Source organism: Pseudonaja textilis, chromosome 1 (assembly GCF_049901715.1).
Source record: "Pseudonaja textilis isolate UNSWEBS1 chromosome 1, rPseTex1.2, whole genome shotgun sequence".
In the NCBI taxonomy this organism is placed as follows: domain Eukaryota; kingdom Metazoa; phylum Chordata; class Lepidosauria; order Squamata; family Elapidae; genus Pseudonaja; species Pseudonaja textilis.
The window spans coordinates 266,089,778-266,112,258 of NC_141990.1; the positions used below are offsets into that span (position 1 = coordinate 266,089,778).

The 22,481-nt window shown below is 35.2% G+C and overlaps 1 protein-coding gene across 16 annotated transcripts in view; it reads left to right on the plus strand.

Moving 5' to 3' along the window:
- Nucleotides 1-22,481, plus strand: part of RAD51B (RAD51 paralog B) — a 329,833-nt gene that overhangs the window by 88,456 nt on the left and 218,896 nt on the right. For all 16 annotated transcript variants that reach the window (XR_015741000.1, XM_087921704.1, XM_087921703.1 and 13 more), the window contains one exon: nucleotides 5,392-5,488. Coding sequence is in view for 15 of the 16 variants with exons in the window: in XM_087921704.1 (XP_087777830.1) it covers nucleotides 5,392-5,488 (97 nt within the window). In the remaining variant the exon portion in view is untranslated. The remainder of the gene's footprint in view (nucleotides 1-5,391; nucleotides 5,489-22,481) is intronic.

A 22,481-nucleotide genomic window follows, 5' to 3' on the forward strand; every position in this document is an offset into this window, starting at 1 on the left:
ACCCTCTGAGCTGGGTCCTTTTTTGATATAAGAAGGCAGCTTGAATAGAAAAAAATATTGTTAAAAAGTGGTACATAAGGCTTCTATATTATACCGCATTTTTTGTGTTTTATTTTTTAAAGTGACTGCATACTCATTAGGAAATATCAAGTCAATTTATGAAATTGAAAATATCCAAATGAAATCAAATACAGTGTAGTCCTAGATCACCAACAGGAATTATCCATGAGAAAATAAAGCGATGTATGTTCAGCAGTTAATAAAATTGCAATTCCAAGTCTATTGCATATATAATATCTTTAAATACTGGACCTTCCATAGTAAGAAAGATACAAGTAAATATGTTTCAAATATTACTCATTGAATATTGTATGTATTATAACACATTATTTAACTACCCTCTAGTAGACTTTATATTTACAAAGTATTTGACCTTATAGGTAGGGCGTTATAAGTCAAAATCAAATATTGAATTGAGCAAAGTGTCTGGATGTGTTTGGTATTTAAAGTTTAAAATACGCAATATTCTGCCTTGTAAGCTGTAACTAAGCAGTGGTGTTATATATCTGGAATTTCTGAACCATCTTCAACATATTATAGTAATTTAAATCCACGGCTACAAAAGCAGGAAATTTAACATTTTTGGGAATTTGTTTCACAGATACTTTGGAAGATGCAATGACTGAACACAAGCTATTCTCTTCCCAGCTGGTTTCCCAGCTTTGGTTAATAATTTTGAAAGAGCTAAAGCTGTTTGGAAATGTAATTGTTTAGTAAGTGAATAATTTCTACATTAGGTTATAATTATTTAGCTCTATATATTTGTTGGTTTTTTTCTTTTCTTTTTTTTGTAAATTTTATTTGAGTTTTCACAAAGAGAAAAAAAAATACAAATAAAACATCTTTTTTGAAAGCAGCATAATCCCGGGTTACATTTCTTCGTACAGACACAAATTCAGGTTCATGCTCATTTTTATATTCTATTCCACTTCTTATTACTATTTTACATTTTCTGCATAGCTTCTCCCCTCTTTTAATTTTCTCAATTTTATTTTAATTATCTCAATTCAGATCATTGTATTTATATTTTTTGTCTGTCCTGTTTCAATTATCTATTATCTTTTCTCATTAAACAAAATTTCTCCTGTAGTTACTGATTGGAGTATGACGCCTTTATATCTTTTCCCTAAAGTTGTAACATTCAATATAATACATAACTTCCATTCGGATTCTGCTTGGTACATTCTTAAAATACACACTGTATTCTTAAAAAAAGAAAAAAAATTATAAATGTATATAATTAAAACAACATTCCACTCCAATTCAATTCTATCATTAATATTAATATTCATTAAAGTCTTAACATCTTTAACATTACTTTTCAATCAAATATCATACTTCTATGGGAACAATTATAAGCTTTCCATAGTTAATTCCCCCCCTTCACTTATATTTTATAAAACATCAACTAATTAAAATGTTCCCGTTCCTTCCTAATTCAATTTTCTCATTTATTTTATTTCACTTATTTTATTCACAAACGTTTCACTAAATTACACTATTTTATTCCTCATTTTAATCATACATTGTTTCCAATTTTCTAAAGTTATTTCTATTACTAATATAACAATACAATCTTATGTACCTTTACAGAATCCCTTTTTCAGTTAGATTTTCACCCATTGTCTCTAAATAGATCCTGTTTCTCTATATCTTGCTCCAGTCCTTTGTAACTTCTTTTCCTTTCCTTCTTCCCTCTCTTCTCTCTCCCCTTTTTACCCCCTTGTCTCTCTACCTCTATTTCTCTCTTCTGTATTCCCCTTTTCTGTTGCTTTCCAGTATTATACTTATTTTTCAAATTATTTTTCTTTTCTTTGGTTGCTTTTTTAAGTCTTAAATTCTCCATTCTCTTTCCCCCCTTTCCTTTTTCTTCCCCACATAGAATTACTTGTTCATTAAAGATGGCTTCTTCTTTGTCCCAGTCTTTTTGTTTTGCAGTCTTGTTGTTTCTCATAGTTCCAAATCTCCATTTCTAAGAATTGAAAGATGAAGCCAAAAGAACCCTTCCCTTCTTGTGCATCTTCTTTGTACTTTTTAAGTTCCATTTTCAATTTATCCAGAAGTGGTGCCATTGTATAAATTTTTAAACAACCACCCAATTGATTTTAGTCATTCAAATATAATAACCAAAAATCCAAAGATCACCAAATAATCCAAATACATGCAAGCTGTTTCTTTTTGCTCTTTTTTTTCACTTTCTCTTCCTGAGGTTACTATTTAGTTGCAAAGTTTCAGTTAAAATGTATCTTTTAGAAGTCTTGTTGAAGTTTTATTTTAGATTCTTTTTAATTCCAGGCAGTCTCCTCCCTTTTCCAGATCCTGCCCTTATTCTTTTTCTCTCCCTTCCTGCTTATGAAAAAGAAAGTTTTTAATGTCCAGAAATCTTTATTATCCCTTTGGCATTTTGTTTTATTTTCAGCTTAATTGCCTATTGATGTCAAAGCGGATTTTTCCGATTTCTTATTTAAGTCTCTTACTTGTCAGTATAGGGAAGGAGAGAGAAGAAGAAAAAAGTCAAATCTTTCCCTTTTCAGTTTCCTTCGCTGCTTCCAATTCTTCTTTGGGAGCAATGTTATTTTTTGTAAGTTTAAATTCCAGGATACCTTGGTTGTTGCTTTTACAATTTAACCCAGTCAGCCAAAACTTTCACTTCTTATCTTCCCCCTGCACATTCTTTTCCGGTCGAGTTCTTCTTTGTGGTGGCCATTTCTGACCACTGCTGCAGCCACCTTTGGGAAAGGGAGTAATAGCCAGCTGAGGAGGAGAGATGTGGCTCTCCTCAACCCTGCTGGCGGTCTCCCCCCTCTTCACCACCTCTACGGGGTGTCTTAGCTCCGAAACCAGCAAGCTCGGGGCGCTCCAGCAGCGAGCCCAGACAGAAACCACGCACGATCGCAGATTTCTGTCTGTCGCCAAAGCCCTTCAAACCAGAAGTCCTGTGTTGGTTTTTTCTTATTTATCTTTCATGCAATTTATTGGCCGTGCCAATCTATATATATTATTCTCTTCCAAGGATCTTATGGCAATATAGATGAAATTATCTATTTTGTCCTCATAATAACTCTGTGAGCTGTATATATGTATGTATATGTATTTGTGTGTGTGTGTGTGTATTTTAGATATATAAATACACAGGGATATATACATATAGATATATCCATACATTTATATTGAACATTTTCAAATATCCTGTTGTAATGAGGTATTTTCTTGTAACTGGAAACTAGCAGAATAGGACTTGTTTAATGAAATGGACTATGAATTACAGAAATTTAGTTTGAAAAAGAAATATATAAAAGTGGTATGATATGAACAAGCACACAATGGTACAGAATTCAGTTTACATTGGAACAAATTTGAAATGACCGCATCACACATGGGTTCTCTTGACATTTGTGAATAATATAGTTAGTGTAAAACATCTGCCAATAAAAACTTTAGGCCATGTCATAATGTGGCTGCATATTCTGTACATTAATCTAAAATGTTTCCTATTCCTTTTTTCACTGTTTAGTCTTTATATTTCTATTCATTTGGAACTGGTATTGGATTGGTATTATTAGTTCTTGCTTTAATATGAATCTATACTAATATTGAACCACTTTAGCAAATATTGTTATGTGAAAGTCATCAATATTCTATCTATCATGTTGAGTTTACTACTGTGGTGCTTGAATTACTGTATTCTGGATTTTTGTTTCTTTGCCTCTTGTAGTCTTTCAAATCTCTTCTAGTAATGATGGTAGCAAGATATAATTTATTTATATACAAAAAATGACCACCAAATTGTGTTCGTTACCTTTTGAATGTCCATCACTTACCCAACAGGAAGGAAGGAGGGAGGGAGGGAGGGAGGGAAGGAGGAAGGAAGGAAGGAAGGAAGGAAGGAAGGAAGGAAATCTGCCAAACTTTCTGGGAGGTAAAGACTCTTAATTGTCATTATTGTACTGACAATGGCAATTAACACTTCATGCATGATGAAAGGAAATAGCCTGGTTAATACTACCTGACCCCATAAATTTGTAAAACTTGTAGTCTGCCTAGCTTGAATCAAATTAAATGTTGTTTTTTCATTTGTGGCAGTAAAAGATGAAGGGAACATAAAACAGGTATAGAGACTAAGCCTCAGTCATTAACAACTTGAAGCTTTTTCACTGGTCCTTATAAGGTTCCCAAGAACCCTAGAAAAATTGAGTTTTGATTTCAGAATGAATTTCAGATTTCTGTCCCAATGCTTGATGATGAAGATGATGGTATTTAAACTGAGATTATTTTATCTTTTGTCTAATTCTTTATTGTGCAAGGATGATGGAAACTACACAGTTGTAGCCAAACTTATGATAATGCTGTTTTGGAAAACTATTGCCAGCCACTGAGTTATGCAAGGAGGAAGCAGAGGTGGTATTCAGCAGGTTCTGATCAGTTCTGGAGAACTGGTAGCAGAAATTTTGAGTAGTTCGGAGAACTGGCAAATACCTCCTCTGACTGGAGATTTTACAGTATCCTTCTTCTGCCACACCTACCAAGCCACGCCACAGAACCAGTAATTAAAAAAATTGAAACCCATCACTGGGAGAAAGGTATAGTTATATTAATATCCTTCATCTAGCCATTGCATCATTATCAAGTTGAATTCTATGAGAAGACAGTGCTGGAGTCTTGATTGCAATATTGACTGGCAACAGTTTTCCAATTTCCAGATAGGAGTCTAACAATATTTGGATTTGACTTTGTGCTTCCTATATTCAGAATATTTGCCCTTTCACTATATTGTGACAATATTCTAATATGGATCATCTAAGATAACTGGATGTACAGTATCTTCCCATCTTAGCATATAGTTGTAATGATGAGGTGCTTCAATTTATTTTTAACCTTTGTCTTTTTTATCTTTTATTATATAATTTATTCACACTGTACTAGCTGGGTATATCCAGCTGGCTCTTTATGTTGTCTTAGAGAAGAACTATTTTAGTTCTTCTATACTGCTTTGAGGCCCTGTAGCATATATCACATTTCATTCTGGCTTCTCTGGGCTTTCTACCTCTCTACTACTTTTCCTTTTCAACAAAGAAATTTCTTCCTTTTTTCCTGACAAATAAATTAGGTATAATATGAAGCCATTTAGTCATCTTGAGCTGAGTTTTGAAAAGATCTGCTCTCTTTAACATTTTATTAAGATGCTTGATCCAAATGTTTGAGAAAGAAATTGAAATGATGAATGTTATGGTGGGCGTTGAAGGTTGTCTATACATTCTGTATATATCTGAGGTAACTATTGTGCCTATCTTGTAATTCTAATACTTTTTCCTCCTCCATGTCTGTTTGCAGGTAATCTTGACGAATCAGATCACCACATGGCTAAGTGATGGCCTTGCTGTGCAGGCAGACCTCCTGTCTCCAGTTGATGACTTGTCCCTGTCTGAAGGTAAGCAGTCCTTTTTATTACAGTTGAAACATGACTCTGATACACATCTCCTCAACCAATTGTAACATTCATGTTTAAGGAACAACCCCAATATAGTTATCTGGCTCAACATAAAATGAAGCTAGAGTTTAAAAGAATAAATTTCTAAAGTTGATTTAAGACCAATAGTTTACCAATAGTTTATAGTTGATCTTAAATCTATAGCTTGGATAGGGTAAGGAAAGTTAATGTGTTGATGGTTTGTTTGGAAGTAAATAATACAAAACACTCATTCAGCTGGTGCATTACAGTTAAAGGAAGTTATTAGATATTTTTGTCAATCTAGTATAACTTGGTGATGTGTATTTATCAGTTATTGAAAAAAAAAGTAAGGCTTGTTATATAAAAACAAATATTATCTTGTGAATCTGTTGGATTCTCTTACAATGTGGTAAAGTGCAGATATAATGCAGACTGAAATTTAAAGAAACCTTAACCTTGCATCTGATAAGGATAACAAAATTATGCACTTTGAGCAAAATCTTTCATTTAACCATATGTGTTTTCTCTTTCCTTTGTTATATATTTTACTAACAAAATACTGCATACTTTTGATTTTCTGGCACAGCTTTCTAGACCTGGAGTTAACGTGAATGTATACGATTTAAGAAGTAAACTTTTTTCTAGGTCTGTTACCTTAGAGGAGGCAAGCAGTTCTTTGTGCAACACGGATAAGCAATTATTTCACGGAGGAATAGCTGGAAGACATAATTTTCTCATTCTAATGTAATAGAAACCTAACATACTCAAGATAAAAAAGTAACAAAAATAATGAGTATTCCACATTAGAAGACATTGATTTAAAAAATCTACTTATAAATGCTTATGTACTATATATGCATAGTTATTTGGTTTTATACACTTCTGTTTGTTATGGCTATGTGACCCACCAACAGGGCAGTATGGTTGTATCTGGTCATTGTCACTCATTTAGCACCGCACAGGAAACACATGTAGTTTAAAGAATGCTTATTGAATTGGACATCCAGTTATAGGCCACTGCCGTTTCCCCATAGAAGTTTTGCATATAATTCATGCAGACTCTGTAAGAAGTAAGAGGTTACTTTTGTCATGTTCTCATCATATTTAGACTTATAATAACTTTATGGTCCCTTTAAATATACACTAATCGGCGTACATTTTAATGTATACATTAAAATATTCTAAATAAAATAAATAATAGTTATTTGATGGAATCACAGACATCTATTTGGGAAGCAAACAGAAAAAGATATGGGTATAATTCATACAAAAAGAAGAAGATTGAAAAAAAAAGAAAACAGCTACATTTAGTACTGTAGACTGAGGGGTGGGGAGGAGTTAACAAGGAATGGTTTAAATACAGATCAAATTATTACAGTTGAAAGAGAAAAGTGTTTTTCTCTGGTTAAAGAAGTGATTTAAAAATGTGAAAGAAATGTAAAAATGTGAGGTGGCTTGAAATGTACATCCCCGAGCTACAGTAATCTTTACTAATTCTTATGAAAGTGACATGTACAAAGAATCTTTTTTTTGGTTCTGCAGAGTTGTTTAAGGAAAGTGTCTCAAATATAAGCTGTTCCAGCATGTTAGAAACCAAAAAACACTTGAGGGAATAACATTTTATACATGGTGGGTTGTTCCCTTCATTGTTACAGCTGCAAACTTTTAAGATCTACTATAAACTTGTTTGTACAAGCTCTTCATGAGTTTGTCTCTATGTTCTGAAATAAAGTGATTCATGATTTGTTAAATATTTAGCTTTACTAGAAAGTTAAAACAAATCATAAATGATTAAGTAACTTAGCAGTTGCAATTCATAAGGATTAGCTTCCTGCAATTAAATATGTTGAGTTGATAATAAAATATCTGGATTTAGTTATTCAGTTTATTTCAATTGACAAACTCCAGTTTCTAAGAGCATCAGATTTCATCTTGCCTTCCAATATCTATCTTGGTATTCCTCTCACTAAGTATATGGTGTTGAGGGAAGAGAGAGAAAAACTTAGTGGGTTGGTTTTAGGAGAGAGACAGAGATATCACACACTATAACTTCTGTAGGAGAATCCCAGAACCAGGGGGCAGGACTAGATGAGAGTTGCAACCAATAAGAAGTCACCAGGCCGGGACGTTACAGAGGCAGTATGAAAAGCTGAGCCAATTAACTTCCAGGGATGATTGACTTAACCTGTGGTGAGCTCTCAAAGTTCCATGCCATCATGGGATCTGGAAAGTGGTGGCCTTAGAACAATGCTACTTAATAGCTGGTAAATAGTAAAAGTGTTTCAAAATGTTTCACCTGTGCATACTTAAAACAATTCCCTTAAAAAATAAACTGAAAGGAAATGGGGATTATGTTTAAACTGTTAGTGAAATTAATTCTCTAGATAAGTCTGTGAACGTGATGTTTCAGTTATGCACTCAGGTATGCTCTAGCACTGAAAAAAACTAAACTTGTTTGTAACTTTCATACTATCGCATAGCCTCTTAACAAAGTAATTTTATTCTTTAACACAATAGCTGCTATACCGAAATGCAGTATGTTGTCCAGATCACAGCTATTTGAAATTGGGTCAAATGATGGCATTTTGGAAAAAGAGAGAAGTAAACTTGACATTCAGTATTCCTATGCTTAAGGTGAAGGCTGTGAATTCTAACTACTTCTTAGTCACCATAGGAACCTGTGAAAGGGCAAGAGATTATGTATAAATAAACATTGCATCTCTCTTGTTACAGAGAAGTTCAGACATGCTGGCTGTCTGCACATGTGTAATCTATGCTTTGTTTATTTATTGGCATCACAATGACATCTTGGCTAAAAGATCCATTATAGTCCAAATAAAGCTGCCAGGAATTAGGGAAAAAAAGATTGGTGAATCAGGGTGAAAGATTGGTGAAAAGATGATTAGAAGTAAATTGTGTTAGAGTGGCCTCAACTGAATACGTACTTCCTCTCAGGCAGCTCTGTACACATCATGGGTAAATGCTTACCTGACTACCAGAGGATAAATAGTGCTTACTCTAATCTCCATTTTCCAAAGTTCTTTTTGTTTTGAAACAATAATATATAACTACTTGGACTCCATTTCCTTTTCCTACTTCTTTCAGTTTTCTGAATCTACTTTTTCTGATCCTTATGTAGCCCACACTATTTCACTGGCATTTAATTCCCCTGGTATCCAGCTTCCAAACATAGCTCTGCTATTTCTATAGCACTATTTTCATAGTCCTAATTTGGCAAACAGTTTTAATTACCTTGCTTTCATTGTGCTTGGTATTTAGGTTTAGAGTATTAAAAGTAGTATATTGGCCATGTCCTAAGAATTGGAATATTAATTAATCAGTTCCCTTTCCTAGAGCATTTCAATGGTAAAAATAAAAGCTTTTGAACCTTATTGATTGTGCTTAGCCTACTTTTATCACTTATACCATTTCCTATCAAATCAAAACATAGATCATAAACACAGTTCCGGAAACAATCTTATGTATGCATTTGTTTTTATGCTACATACAAGTTGAGGCATGTTGGAAATAGAATACATAATAGGCATTCTTAACATATCTCATAGAGACTAATGTGCTATTTCTATGCACAGGGAAATCTTTATTAAAAATAGAGGAAATAGTTTGGTTTTTATTTTTCTTTAATTGTAAACAATTACAGAGTTACAAGGAAACTTAAGTATTCAATTAAGCCTTGAAGAGCAGGATTTACTATGTCTGACAGCTATATGTGTTTGCCAGATGCTTTTGAATTGTCATTTTATTTTTCCACATCCTTAAAAAAATGTTTTATATTATGGCTCATGATTAGTTACTAATGTTGTTCAAATACATTAAAATGTCAACTATTTCCCTCATTAGGAGAGTGGGAGGATCAAGCTAGTCCTTTTCAAATATATATAACTCATTTCTTGTGCTATTGATTACCATAGATTAAATAATAATCATTAATGAGTGGAGGGTAAGGAAAAGACCATCATTTGGCCTGAGCGGAGAGAGACAAAGAGCCACTGTGTATATCCCGGGCCTTAAGGAATATATTGCGAGGTGAGGAGGACCCTGGTGGTAAGAACGGTCATTAAGAAAGCAGTTGGATGCTTCTTTTTCTGTTTATATGAATATAAGAAGAGTTTGGAGTGTGAAGGCATGAAGACTGGTGGTTGGGGCTTGATTTTAGGAGATGCATCAGGAAAACTGGGGAGAAACAAGCATAAAGAATAACTTGGCAGATAAGGTGGGGAAACATCCTGGATGACAATAGCTAGCTTCTTTTCCTTTTGGACTTAAGTGATTGTATTGTAACAGTTGTGATTGTAGCCTCTTCAGCTAAAATTTCTGATCTTCAATGCTAGTTCAGTTGCTGTCACATCTATTATCCAGTATTTAATCCAGGATGAAGGTAATGCTCTGGCTTGTATCACAAAGGCCTGGTGTAAAGAAGGGTGGTGGTGCAGGTGAATTTACCTTGATGTCTTCCAGTTCTTTTTCCCAGAAATGATATAGTAAAGGGAAATGATACAGCACACTAAAATCAGAGTTGTCTGTGGGGAGTCCATCTCACCAGCAGATGCTCTAAGTATATCAATTTTGAATACTTGTTGCTCCATTTCAGTAGCTATGACAGTACAACTGAGCCCAAAAGACAGATGTTACAACCACAGTTGAGCCCAAAAGACAGATGTTAAAGTGAGTTTTGTCCCATTTTTACGACTTTTCTTGCCATAGTTAAGTGACTCGCTGCAGTTGTTAAGATAGTAGCACGGTTGTTAAGTGAATCTGGATTCTCCCTTGATTTTGTTTGTCAGAAGATCAGAAAAGAAGATTACATGATCCTGAGACCCTGCATCTCTCATAAATATGAGTCAATTGCAAAGTTTCTGATTTTTGATCACGTGACTCTAGGGATGCTACAAAGGTTGTAAGCATGAAAAATGGTCATAGGTCACTTTTCTCAGTGCTGTTGTAACTTTGAATGGTTACTAAACAAATTGTAGTAGATTGAGGATTACCTGTACGTGAATAGTCAGCATAACATGTGGTTTGCTACCTAAAGGACTTTCTTCCTAAGATAGTCTGAGTGATCTCAGAGGAAATATTGGGTTACTACAAACTTCTTGCCTTTTTAAAGATTGGCCTCCATGCCTATGTTATCCAAGGAGGAACAATTCAGAATTTCAAGATCCTCCATAATGGTCATGGACATGTTTTAATTAGTATATGGCCCCATGTATGGAGAAACAGCTTCATTTGGATTTGGTTTCTTGTTCTAGGGAGCTGGTAATCTGAAATTTGGGGAAATCCATGTAACTTTGCTATCGTGAGCAGATTGTACCTTAGTTTTTGCAGGTGTGAAATGACCATTAAAATAATTGTAACACAGGCCCCGATGGATTCAGTTGATTTCCTGAGTGTATCTGGAGCATTTTTCAAATGTGGTAGTAATGCTGTTGATTTCATGGTTGAGCAGGACATCTTGCAAAGCTTTATCAGTCCAATGGTTTATTACCAAGCTGAGAACAATGAAGTGGATATTATGTCAGAGAATTCCAAACCAGATACTCTTGGGGTGGATCATATGAAATGAAGAGTGAGGCTAAGTGAAGATCCACTTGAATTACTTCATTGCGGTAGAAGCAGGAAGCACTTTGATTTCACAGTATTGCTTTTCACTCAAGATTTTGAAAGGAAGAGCCAGTACAAAAAGATGCACTGTGTAGGCAATTCACTATCTTCTTTGAGGACAAAATTGGTTGGTGGATACGTATTGATTTGAACTTCGGAATTGGGGCAGTTTATATGAACAATTTGGGGCAACTGCTTGCCTTTTTAGTGGATTATAAATCATAACAATATGGACAGGATAAGTGAAAAAAATATAGTCCTCACAGGTTGATTCAATCATTGCACTCTTTGGCTATTTAATGATATCATGATGGCACTGGTCTTTGTTAATATTTACTGTCCAATTCCAAGGGAACAATTGTTGTCTGTTCAATAATGAGGAAAAACTGGAATTAACTCTAAACAAATTGGAAGAGCTATGGGCGAATAGGAAATGGGCTTAGAAACTGCTGGGTGGAGTTGTAGTTTTCTCAAAAGAGCTGGCTTGCAAACTGGGAGTGCCCCTTGATCTTCAACTGACAATAGAAGCCAGCTGTAGTTTGGCTTAATGAACAATTATACCTAATATGAGCAATTATGCCTAATGTGTCCCTTTCTGACATTTGAAAAAAACAACTAGCTGCAAAATATGCATGTTGTATCATCATCACAGATTTCAATGGGAATTTATATGCAGGACAATTCTTATTAAGGTCCACAAAATTTTCCTTCATGTTACTGAGGTTTTTTTGCAACCACATGCACACAGGGACATTTAGAGTATGTGTGCGAAATAAATGTGTTCCTTTCCCATTCTGTGTATGTCAAGATAAGAGGGATTTTGTTAATCAAGTGTTGCCATAATTCAAGGGTTGAGTGTAACAGAATGCAAGTTTTTTATTCTCGAATTGTTTGATTGTGAGGCTTGTAGTGTTCCATGTGTTTTCTTAGCCTTCTGAAGACAACAGGAATGAAGAGTGTTGCACAGTCAACTTCAACATGCTTTGTAGAAGTTGAGGAACAGAAAAAGGTCATGTGAAAATATTCTGAGCTTTTCTGATTATAGAAGTATCACCCTCATTTTCTCTTAATTACAGTGTCTGATGACTATTTTTTCCTGCCATTTTGCCTGAATTAAGATTCAGTAGCTTGGGCCATATTGCCTTATTTATTAGAATTGATTTCATATTACATAGAAAAACAAAATTAGAAATCTATTCAATTGCTCAGTAAACTCATTAGTATATGATTATTAGGGTTAAATGATAAAAGAATATGCCACATGTTCATACTTATTTGAAAGCAAAGTTGGAAATCTCATCCCTGAATTCTGATGGTAAGCCTTTTCCTGTAATTATTAAAAACACTGAATTTTCCAAAATATATTGCCTCATTCTTCTTATAAATGCATGTCAGCGTGTATGTAAATGGACCCAGAAATTGTGTTGCATATTGATATAATAAAATTGCTTCATTGAGCAGGACGTGCTCAACTGAAGGATCCTCTAAAGATGGAGAATTACATAATCCCACTCAGGGAATTCTTGACAAAACAGCAACATAGACCATGTATTACAAATTCTTGGAGATGTACCATCCTGAAACTTCAACCATTTAAAACATCATTTTGGCTTTTGCAATAAATAAATTTAATTTTTTAAATTACTGAATTGTTTACAGTTCTTCCTTTAAACCCAGCTGACAAAATCTACTCCAGATGTTGGTAGGCAAGACTAGGAAATGGCAAAGACAGAAAATAAAGTTGAAATTTAATGAACAGGGAATAACTTGCTGTTAAAAAAATATAGCAGCAATAAGAAAAAAATTGTCAGTGAAACATGATATCATTTTAACATGGACAGAATTATTAACATCATATTCATAGAACATCAAATTTATACTTTTCTAACTTCAGAGCTGCAGGGGATTGGCTGATGAAACTTGAAATTGTTGTTCTATAGCCTTTGCTTTTATATTAAACAAATGATCTCAGATTTTAAAACAGCTTTTGACTCCAGGGGAAATATGCCATTAAGGAAGTGCCAGAAATGTGCTTAATTGATACAATCTTTGAAATCCTCTTTAAAGGGTGTTATTTCCCACATACAGATTTCTGGGAAATGAAAGAGCCACAGTTCATACATTTACCACAGGCCAAGGCCGAAAAGCTTAGTTAAAGATGAGCATAATCTTTTGCTGCATGAAGGTAACTTCCCATATAAAGCAAGGCTTCTATAAAACTATATAAAAGGAAATGGCCTATTGCACAGAGATACATTTCAGGCAAATTTGCTTCTTTTACAAATGTGATTACGGGCGGGAGGGGAATAATTATAGGAAGAAAAAACAGAATAATAAATTTGGAAGGGACCTTGGAAGTTTTCTAGTTCAACCTTCTGCTCAAGCAGGAAAGTCTACACCATTTCAGACAAATGGTTGTCCAGTCTTTTCTTAAAAACTTCCAGTGTTGGAACACCCACAACTTCTAGAGAGAAGTCATTCCATTAACTAATTGTTCTGTCAGGACATTTCTCCTTAATTCTAGGTTGGTTGTCTCCTTGATTAGTTTCCATTCATTGCTGCTTCTCCTGCCTTTAGCTGCATTGGAGAATAGGTTAACTCTCTCTTCTTTGTGGCAGCCCCTTAAATATTAGAACACTGCTATCATATCACCCTGATATGATAAGATGCTGAGCTTGTTGATCAGAAAGGTCGGCGGTCCCGCATCAAAATTGATAGAAAAGATAGAGACATGTGGAAAGGTGGCTGGTTGGAAAATAAATAAAGATAAGACAAAGATCTTGACAAAGAATATGCTATCAAGACAAAAGGAAGAATTGGCAGACCTATTGAAAATTCAGGTCACAAATAAGATCAAGTACTTGGGAATATACTTGACAGCAAGATGCAGTACATTAAAAGAGAATAATTATATCAAACTTAAACAGCATAGTGCTAGATTTGGCGAAATGGGAAAATTTACAACTGTCATTAATAGGGAGAATATCAACAATCAAGATGAATATATTACCCAGAATTTTATATTTTTGTTTCAAACAATTCCAATTCGGCTTAGAAAAGACTACTTTGAAGATTTAAATAAAATTGTGTTGAAATATATATGGCAAGGTAAGAAAGCGAGAATAAAGTTAAAACTTTTGCAAGATACTAGAATAAGAGGAGGATTTGGTTTGCCTAATTGGGAGTTGTACTATCAAACTACAAATCTGATGTGGGTTAAGGAATGGATAACACTAAGAAATACTAGATTGTTGACATTAGAAGGACATGATTTGTTGTTGGGGTGGCATGCTGTTTTATGGTATAAAGGAACTAAAACACAGGGGTACTTTAGAAGACATTATGTACGGGAGTCTCTGTGGTTAAATTGGGAGAAGATTAAAAGACAATGTTATTTGAAAATTCCAGTCTGGCTATCGACTATTGAAGCATTTTCTTATCCTATAATATACAAAAAGGAACAAACAGTTAGATATGGTGAAATATTGAATGAAAAGGGTGAATTTAAATCTATACAAAAACTAGTGGAACAAGGTATAAAGATGAATTGGTTTTCATATGCTCAAATACATTCAAGGTATGATAAAGATGCTAAAATGGAAGGTTTCTATGTTAAACTGACTGGCTTAGATAAGATTTTGACAGGTAATGATGAAAAGGTGATTAAAAAATTGAATGGATATTTATTAGAAATTAAACTAGAAGAAGAACAAGTTAAAGAAACTATGATTGCTTGGGGGAAGAATTTTGGATATGGGATATGTTAGAAATGTCATCAGATACCTGGCTCATATTACCATATGTGGTAGACTTGTGGGGATGCTAAAAAATACTGGACTAAAATCCACACGTGGTTGGAAAAAAATGACAAAAAAGCATATAGATTTGAAACCAGAAATATTTTTATTGGGAATTTTACCTGAAATATATAGTAAAGACTTGAAATACCTGATTGTAAATGTATTAACAGTGGCTAGGATTGTATTTGCTAAAAACTGGAAAAATGAGAAAATACCATCACAGGAGGAAATCATTAAGAAAATATTGGAATGTGCTGAAATGAGTAGATTGACATTTAAAATTAGAGAACAAGATGATAAACAATTTTATAAAATTTGGGATCTATTCTATCAATGGTTAGACAATAAAATATAATAATGAAATATGTAGATTTTTAGAAAATAATAAATATATAAAGATGTATTCTTTTCTAATTATATCTACAAAATGATTCTAGGATAGGTCTGGGACGATGATACAAATTGTCATAAAACAAATTTAGTAAAATATGATCATTTTGGAAAACATGAATGAATAAAAGTATAGTCAAGTGATTGATTAATAATGATATTAATGTATTTAATATATTGATTGAAAATATGGGATTATATACAATGTAATTATAATTGAAGACTATGAAATGGAAGCACAAAACAATTTTTAAACCAACCGGCACACTGTATGTACATATATGGAAGATAATTTGATGTTTTTATGTTTTGTTCATTTATGTTTGTTTTAAAAACCAATAAAAAAATTTTTTTTAAAAAAGAAAGGTCGGCGGTCCCTAGCACCGCATAATGGAGTGAGCTCCCATTACTTGCCCCAGCTTCTGCCAACCTAGCAGTTCAAAAGCATGTAAAAATGCTAAAAAATTAGAAACCACCTTTGCAGTATTCCAAGTGTGGTCTTACCAAGGCATTATAAAACAGTACTAACACTTCATGTGATCTTTATTTTGTCCCTCTATAATGTAGAGGGACGGCGTTGGCTTTTTTGGCAACTGCAGCACACTGCTGGTTCATATTTAAGTTTTTGTCCACTAGGACTTCAAGATCTGTCTCGCAGTTCATATAGTTGAGCCAGGTACAGTCCTATATTATACCTGTGCATTTGGTTTTTCTTGCCTAAATGTAAAAGCTTACTTTTCTCTACATTGAATTTCATTTTGTTAAATAAGGTACAATATTCAAGTCTGTCAAGATCCATCTGAATCTATCTTTTGGAGTATTGGTGTCGTCTGCAAATTTAATGAGTACTCCTTCTATTCTCTTCCACCCACCCACCACCCACACTGGCTGGCTAAGGGGATATAGAACACGTAAAAAAAAACTTTATCTGTGTGGTCTTGCAATTATTGAAAGTTGTTTGTATTTTGGATGAAGATTTTTTTAAAAAATAAACTATTAATTTTACAGTTAAAATAGACAAACAACACGTATATAAATATGAGAAAGTAAAAGGAAACAAAGAAAGAAAAGTAGAAAGAAAAATAAGAAAACAATTGAAAACAATTTGGATGAAGAATTTTTGATATATCAATGATTTCACTCTATGTTGAGTGGGCCTGTAGAACTTCATCAGCATTTTGCCTTGAGTTTATATTAAAAAAAGAGAATATACATCATTCAAATAGAGGACAAAACAAACCCTGTGTGGCAATTTCTCAAGGTTTTCAGTCCCTCTTCTTGTGGTTCTCTTTGCTTTACTTCAGAAGGAATAAAAGAGCCTGCTTATTGCTTGCAAGTAGCATTCAAGAAACAACTTTTTAAGAACCAAGAAACATTTCTGGGTGCATGTGTGAAGGATGGGGAGATCGTGCTTACCTGAAATACGCTTTTCGCTTTTCTTATTCAGAGAATCCCTTGTTAATCCCTCGTTCAAGTTATCTACAGTACTTTATTGAGTGGGGAGAAACTAAGATACATGGAGTCTAATTCTTTTTCCTCTGGTAATGAATATTTCTCTTTAAAGGTAGTGAAAGTGGATATAGGAAGCTAAAAATGATAAAAATAAAAAGTAGGGGTTCAGGTAGGGAGATAGGTTTTTAGTATCCTTTCAGGGGCCAGGTGACTACAGAAGGCAGAATATAATCAGAGCAATTTTACAGACATGAGCATTTAGAATTCTTTTTTTTCTTGGACCAGCATGAAACCCAGATAATTCAGAATTTAAGATTTCCTTGTCCCAAGTTGGGTTGTTTAGGGTTCCTATTTCTATGACATTTGGGTAGAAGAAGCTAGAAATCCAACCTTTTGAAAAACAAAGCAGAACTCTTTCAAAAGCTTTTATGAGAGTGTTAATTTATGAGAGTGATGGGGGAAGATCTGTCTTAATATTGAAACATAGACTACAGGAGCTTTGCCAAATTCAAGCAGGTTTTATGAACAACTGCAATTTATCTAACCACAAAGTATAATCATGTCTTTTTTTGCATGTTCCTCTCATTGTTATTATTATTAGTTCTTTAGTTACACCCTGAATAAATTATCCTTTCCAGTCATGCTCCTCCCAAATGCAGTAATATATTCTTTGTTTTTTTCTTCCTGAGCTCTGATTATGCTTTGTGTCATAAAATAAAGCAAAAAGATTGGTCAGAATAGTAGAAATTAATGGTGAAGCCTGAAGTTTTTACATTATCTTTTTACAAATTAATACTTGGGGAAAGTTTAAGTGGAATTTTAAAAAGACATGTTTTTGTTACTGTTACCACACATATTTCTTCTTTAGAATCTTATGCATTACAAAACTATGCTTGCAGGAATTTAATTTATTAGGTAAAACCTTTCCCCTTCTAGTAAGTTTAAATCAGTCATATTTGTAAGCCTTCCTTTTGATCTTTTAGTTCTCATTCTGTATGGTAAAATTGTTGCTAAACAGATAAATAAAAATATACTTTAGAGCTTATAGAAAGAAACTCAACCAATTCTGATATGTGCCTATTTTCAGATGAAAGATGCATTTTAAGATAGACAAAAGTCCTTTACTTTTTGTTCCTAACAAGTTATTTAATTTTGCTATGGGACAAAATTATTTGTATTGGGTACAATCAAAAGAGAAGTGAAAAAGGAAAAATGATAGTAATACATGTGCTGTGATACAAATAACATATATTGAAAGATAGCTTTTTTCTTATGAAGAGCAAGAATTGTTGGATATACCATGTTCTATCAGAAGGTTTTCAAAGCTACGAAAGCTTATTTAAGGATTTAATAAGGAGCTCTCCTGTCTCCTTATTAATATCAACATGAAGCTCCTGGCGTGACATCTGAACACATATCCTGAGATATTATCAAAATGTGATGATTCTAAAGTTTATATCTTCACCTTGAGTAAACCAAACAATGCTATGGAGGTGTCTCCACAATTGGGGCTGTTGAGGCCTGGATGAGACAGAACAGACTTCAAGTCAATCCTAGCAATACTGAATAGCTTTGGGCTTTAGGGCTTCCAGTTCTGGGGATTTCCCATTACGTTTTTTGGGATACGGTCCCAAATGTACACAATTTGGAGGTCCTCCTGTACTCACACATCCTATTCAAGGAACAGATGGTAGTAGTGGCCAGGAGGGCTTTTGTATTGTTTTAGATTGCATATGAGTGCCTTTTCCTGGACCAACTAGCTGTGCTCATGGTCACTTAACTTAGTCACTCCTGACTGACTATTGCAATGTGCTTGACATAGAGATTCCCTTGAAGTGTATTTGGAAACTGCAAATTGTACCAAAGCAGTGATGTGAACAGTTATGGCTGCTTCTCAAATCTCTACCTATTAGGAGTTTGCTCCAAAAGCTGCATTGATTGCCAGTATGTTTCCAGGTTCAATACAAGGACTAGGTGTCATTTATACCAGTGGTCACCAACCAGCAGGCCGGGGACCACTGGTGGTCCATGAGAAAATTTTGGTGGTCTACAGAAAAATACAAAACAATTAACCCAGGCTGCCCAGGAACACAAGGCTTGCGACACTTGCATTGCGAACAACAGGAGGTAGTGAGGGGAGTGGGGGAGGGAGAGAACTTGCCCCATGCACCTCGTCTGGCTACCGGGCTGTTTCTTTCCACTTCTTTCTTCTGCTTTTGACTGCACGCAAGGAAAGCAGCCAAAGTCTGTCTTTCTCTCCCCCAAACTCTACCAGAAATGAGTCTTTGGGACCCTGCAAGGTCTCCTGCTCCAAGAGGCTGCACCGGCAAAGACTCATTTCTGGTGGAGTTTGGGGGAGAGAAAGAAAGACTTCTGCTGCTTCTGCTGCTTTCCTTTCACAAAGCCAAAACTCTCTCTCTCTCTCTGTCTCCCCCCACCCCGAAAACGGAGTTGGAGATGGTATCCTGCGATCCCAAATAAAGAACGATTGATTGGTAAGAAAACGGGGTGGGGAACTTTCGTGCAGACTTTTTTGGGGATTTTCCCAGGGTCTCTGGTCCAAGGGATTTAAAATTATGAGTTTGGTGGTCCCTGAGGTCCAAAAGGTTGGCAACCCCTGATTTATACAGTCTTTCATGGTATCAGGCCAGATTATCCGTGGGACCATTCTCCTCAGTTATATCTACCTATCCTATCAGATCTGGCAGGAGAAGCATGTTGCAAATCTTCTTCATTAAAAGTACTATCTGTTAGGACTCCCTTTTCTGTCGTGGCCTTTGGAACATGTTTCCCCTGGAGATCAGATTGGCCTCAATCCTGTCAGGGTTGCGCAAGGCCCTGAAGACATGATGTGTTCCTCAGTATGAAGTATAAGAACCTGTGAAATTGTTGTATTGTTGGTTATTGCTGTTGTTTTTAATCTTGACCAGCAATTCTAGTTTTGTTTTGAGTTTTTTAAATTGTTGTTAGCCACCTAGATTCATTTGTAAGAAATGGGTGACCATATAAATCAGATAGATAGGTAGATATAGAGTTATGTCCCTGTCGAAATCTGATTCAGAGAGGGAGGCCGAGCAGCTGACAGAGAGTGGGAATGTTGGTCCTTTGGCTGTGGAAGAAACTGGGGAAGGGCAAAAGCCGGCTGGGCAGAGCAGGGGAGAGGTAGAGCAAGAGAGAGGGAATTTGGAGGAAGACCCGGGCCCACCCCCTCTTCATCCTAGGGCATGCAGAGAGGAACAGAGAAGGGAGCAACGTGAGTTGCATGGCTTACAGCTGCAGCTGGGAACACAGTGTTTAAAAAGGGAAGCTGCGCACAGGAAAGTTGTTGGGAGCAAATTGTGAATTATCTGGTATCGAGGCTTATCTGGGTTCCTAGCATCTTCCCAACTGTGTGTATTTTGTTGGCCTTTGAAGTCTGCAATTCCTTATCCTGCCCTGTCCAGTTAATTGCTTCAGCATGGTTTGTGTGTATTTTTATTTACAGTTTGTATGTACTTTGTTTTCAGGCTGAATTTCCTCCACTTAGAAACTGTTCTTGGGAGAGTTTTTTCTCCAGCCGAAGGTAACCTGGGCATTGGGGGCAAAGTTGGAGGTATTAAATGGACACTTCTTGCTTATTTGACTGTGTTGCCTTTGTGCCACACCCCAGGTTATCAGAGAGAGAGAGAGAACTATATCCATCTGCAAGAGTTTTAAGCATGCTCATTATAATTCTGTTTTTTGTTGAATTGGAAATGTTCCATTCACCATCTCTAGCTATATTACAAATGCTTTTGTAAGGCCCTTCCTTTTATTTTATCAGTGGTATGGAAAACTGTTTCTAAGAAGCCCAGTACTCCACATTCATTATAATGTAGTCTTCTTATTTACACATAATTTTGCAAAGAGAGAAAGTACAGAGGCCAGTAGGAGACTTTTTTTTTTGTTTGTTTCTTATGATTGTGATGGTGATTAGCAGAGCAGAGCCTTTTCAGTGCCTTTGACAGTTTGTATATTGTAAGTATGGGCTTGCCCACGGATGCTGTCTGTGCCAATGTTCTTTCAGTTTGGAATTAATTTCTGAAATAAAATATCAAACATAATTTCAGGACACATACGATGAAGAAAAGAATGATTTAGTCTGTCAATTTATTCTATTCCTGATTGCTTTATTTTATGCTGCTCGACAGAAAGGGTAGTTTTATGATAGCCAGGACTATAAATGACCTTCTTAGGAAACACATTTTGGCAGCTTAAAGCCTAAGTAGCTCAGTATGGCCGGAGCTTTTGTAGGCAGCAGTCCAAAGTTTTTCAAATCAGGTTGCAGATATCTGGGAGAACTTCTCAGCATATCCTGCAGGCTTGAAACTCCTCTTGCCAACTGCGTCTCTTGGGATCTTGCTGTAGCTGAATGGGGAGTCCATAAATCGCCCAACAGTGGTTTTCGTGTTTATCTTTTTGTAACTGGCATCTCATTTAGATTTAGTTTCCTGTCATCTGTCAAAACTATCTAGGGCAACTTAAGTTCTTTCAGAAGTAACTGCCTCTGAAAGGAATAGTTCACAGTGGAGTAGTCATTTCAGCTTCCTTTGGGCTAGAGGCCAGTTTATAGAATAATGGATCTTTCTTCCTCTTGAGCTGCTGCTCTCTTTGCTCATCTTTATTATTTTCTTATGTAGATAAGGGGAAAAGGGGGATGTTTTTCATGGTGTCAAAGAGCATCTGTGATTATTCAAGGCCAGGAGGTGATTTCCCAGGTTCCAGAGGCCATTATAAATAATGGAATGTCTACCATTCTAATCTGTGTGGCAGTCCAAAGTATGGTTTCCAGTTCTGTTAAGGTCTTTTGTAAAAAAAAACAAAAAACAAACAAACAACAGACCAGCAAGCTTGTTTGCAAAATGAGGGTTTTTCAGCATGCTTTTATATACTTGTAATGTAATTGAGATTACAGCTGCGAGCTTTAATCAGTAGACACAGCTAAAGTTTTGATTGCTGGGGCAATTCAATCAGTGAGGGTGAATTTTACTCTGGGTTAGAGAGAAGGTCATGCTGCCCATTTGCTGCTGCATCATAATACAGTATGATGGTTTTCTAAAAAATCAATGTTAATTCATAGTTTAATTAGAGGATACCAAATATTTGTAAGGGATGGCAATTTTAACTGGTATCGTGAAGAATGCAGCATTAGCTTGATTCTAACAAAAATAATCACTAGTGATTGTGCAGCTTTGGGACATTCTGGACCTAATAGTTATGTGGCAGTTTGGTGAGAAGAAAGCAGAAAATGTTAACACCAATTATTCTGAGTGTTCCGGTGGTAAACTATGTATGGCTCTGATTATAGTTTCTTTAAGACAATAGAAATGATTTTAATATCAAGTTTAGTTTAGTTCTCATAAATTAGTGTCTAAATCTCTCTCTTTCTTCTTTTAAAAACATACAAAGCTAAAGCTGTGTGGGCCAAATTCTGTTTGCAAGAAATTGGTTCTAGCCTCTACTAAGAGTTATCTGCTCAAACTGACTGAAACATGATGCTTGATAGACAGAGAAGAGATTATCGGAGAAAATGAGAGAGGGCAAATGGGAATTGTTAGGAAGAGAAAGAGAGCATCAGATAATTAGTGTCCTCACCACCTTATCTTTGATGTCATCATTGCCTGCATTAGCCCTAGTTCTCATGTGGTCTGCAACACTTACTACTGAAGGAATCTAACTCTTGAAAAAAA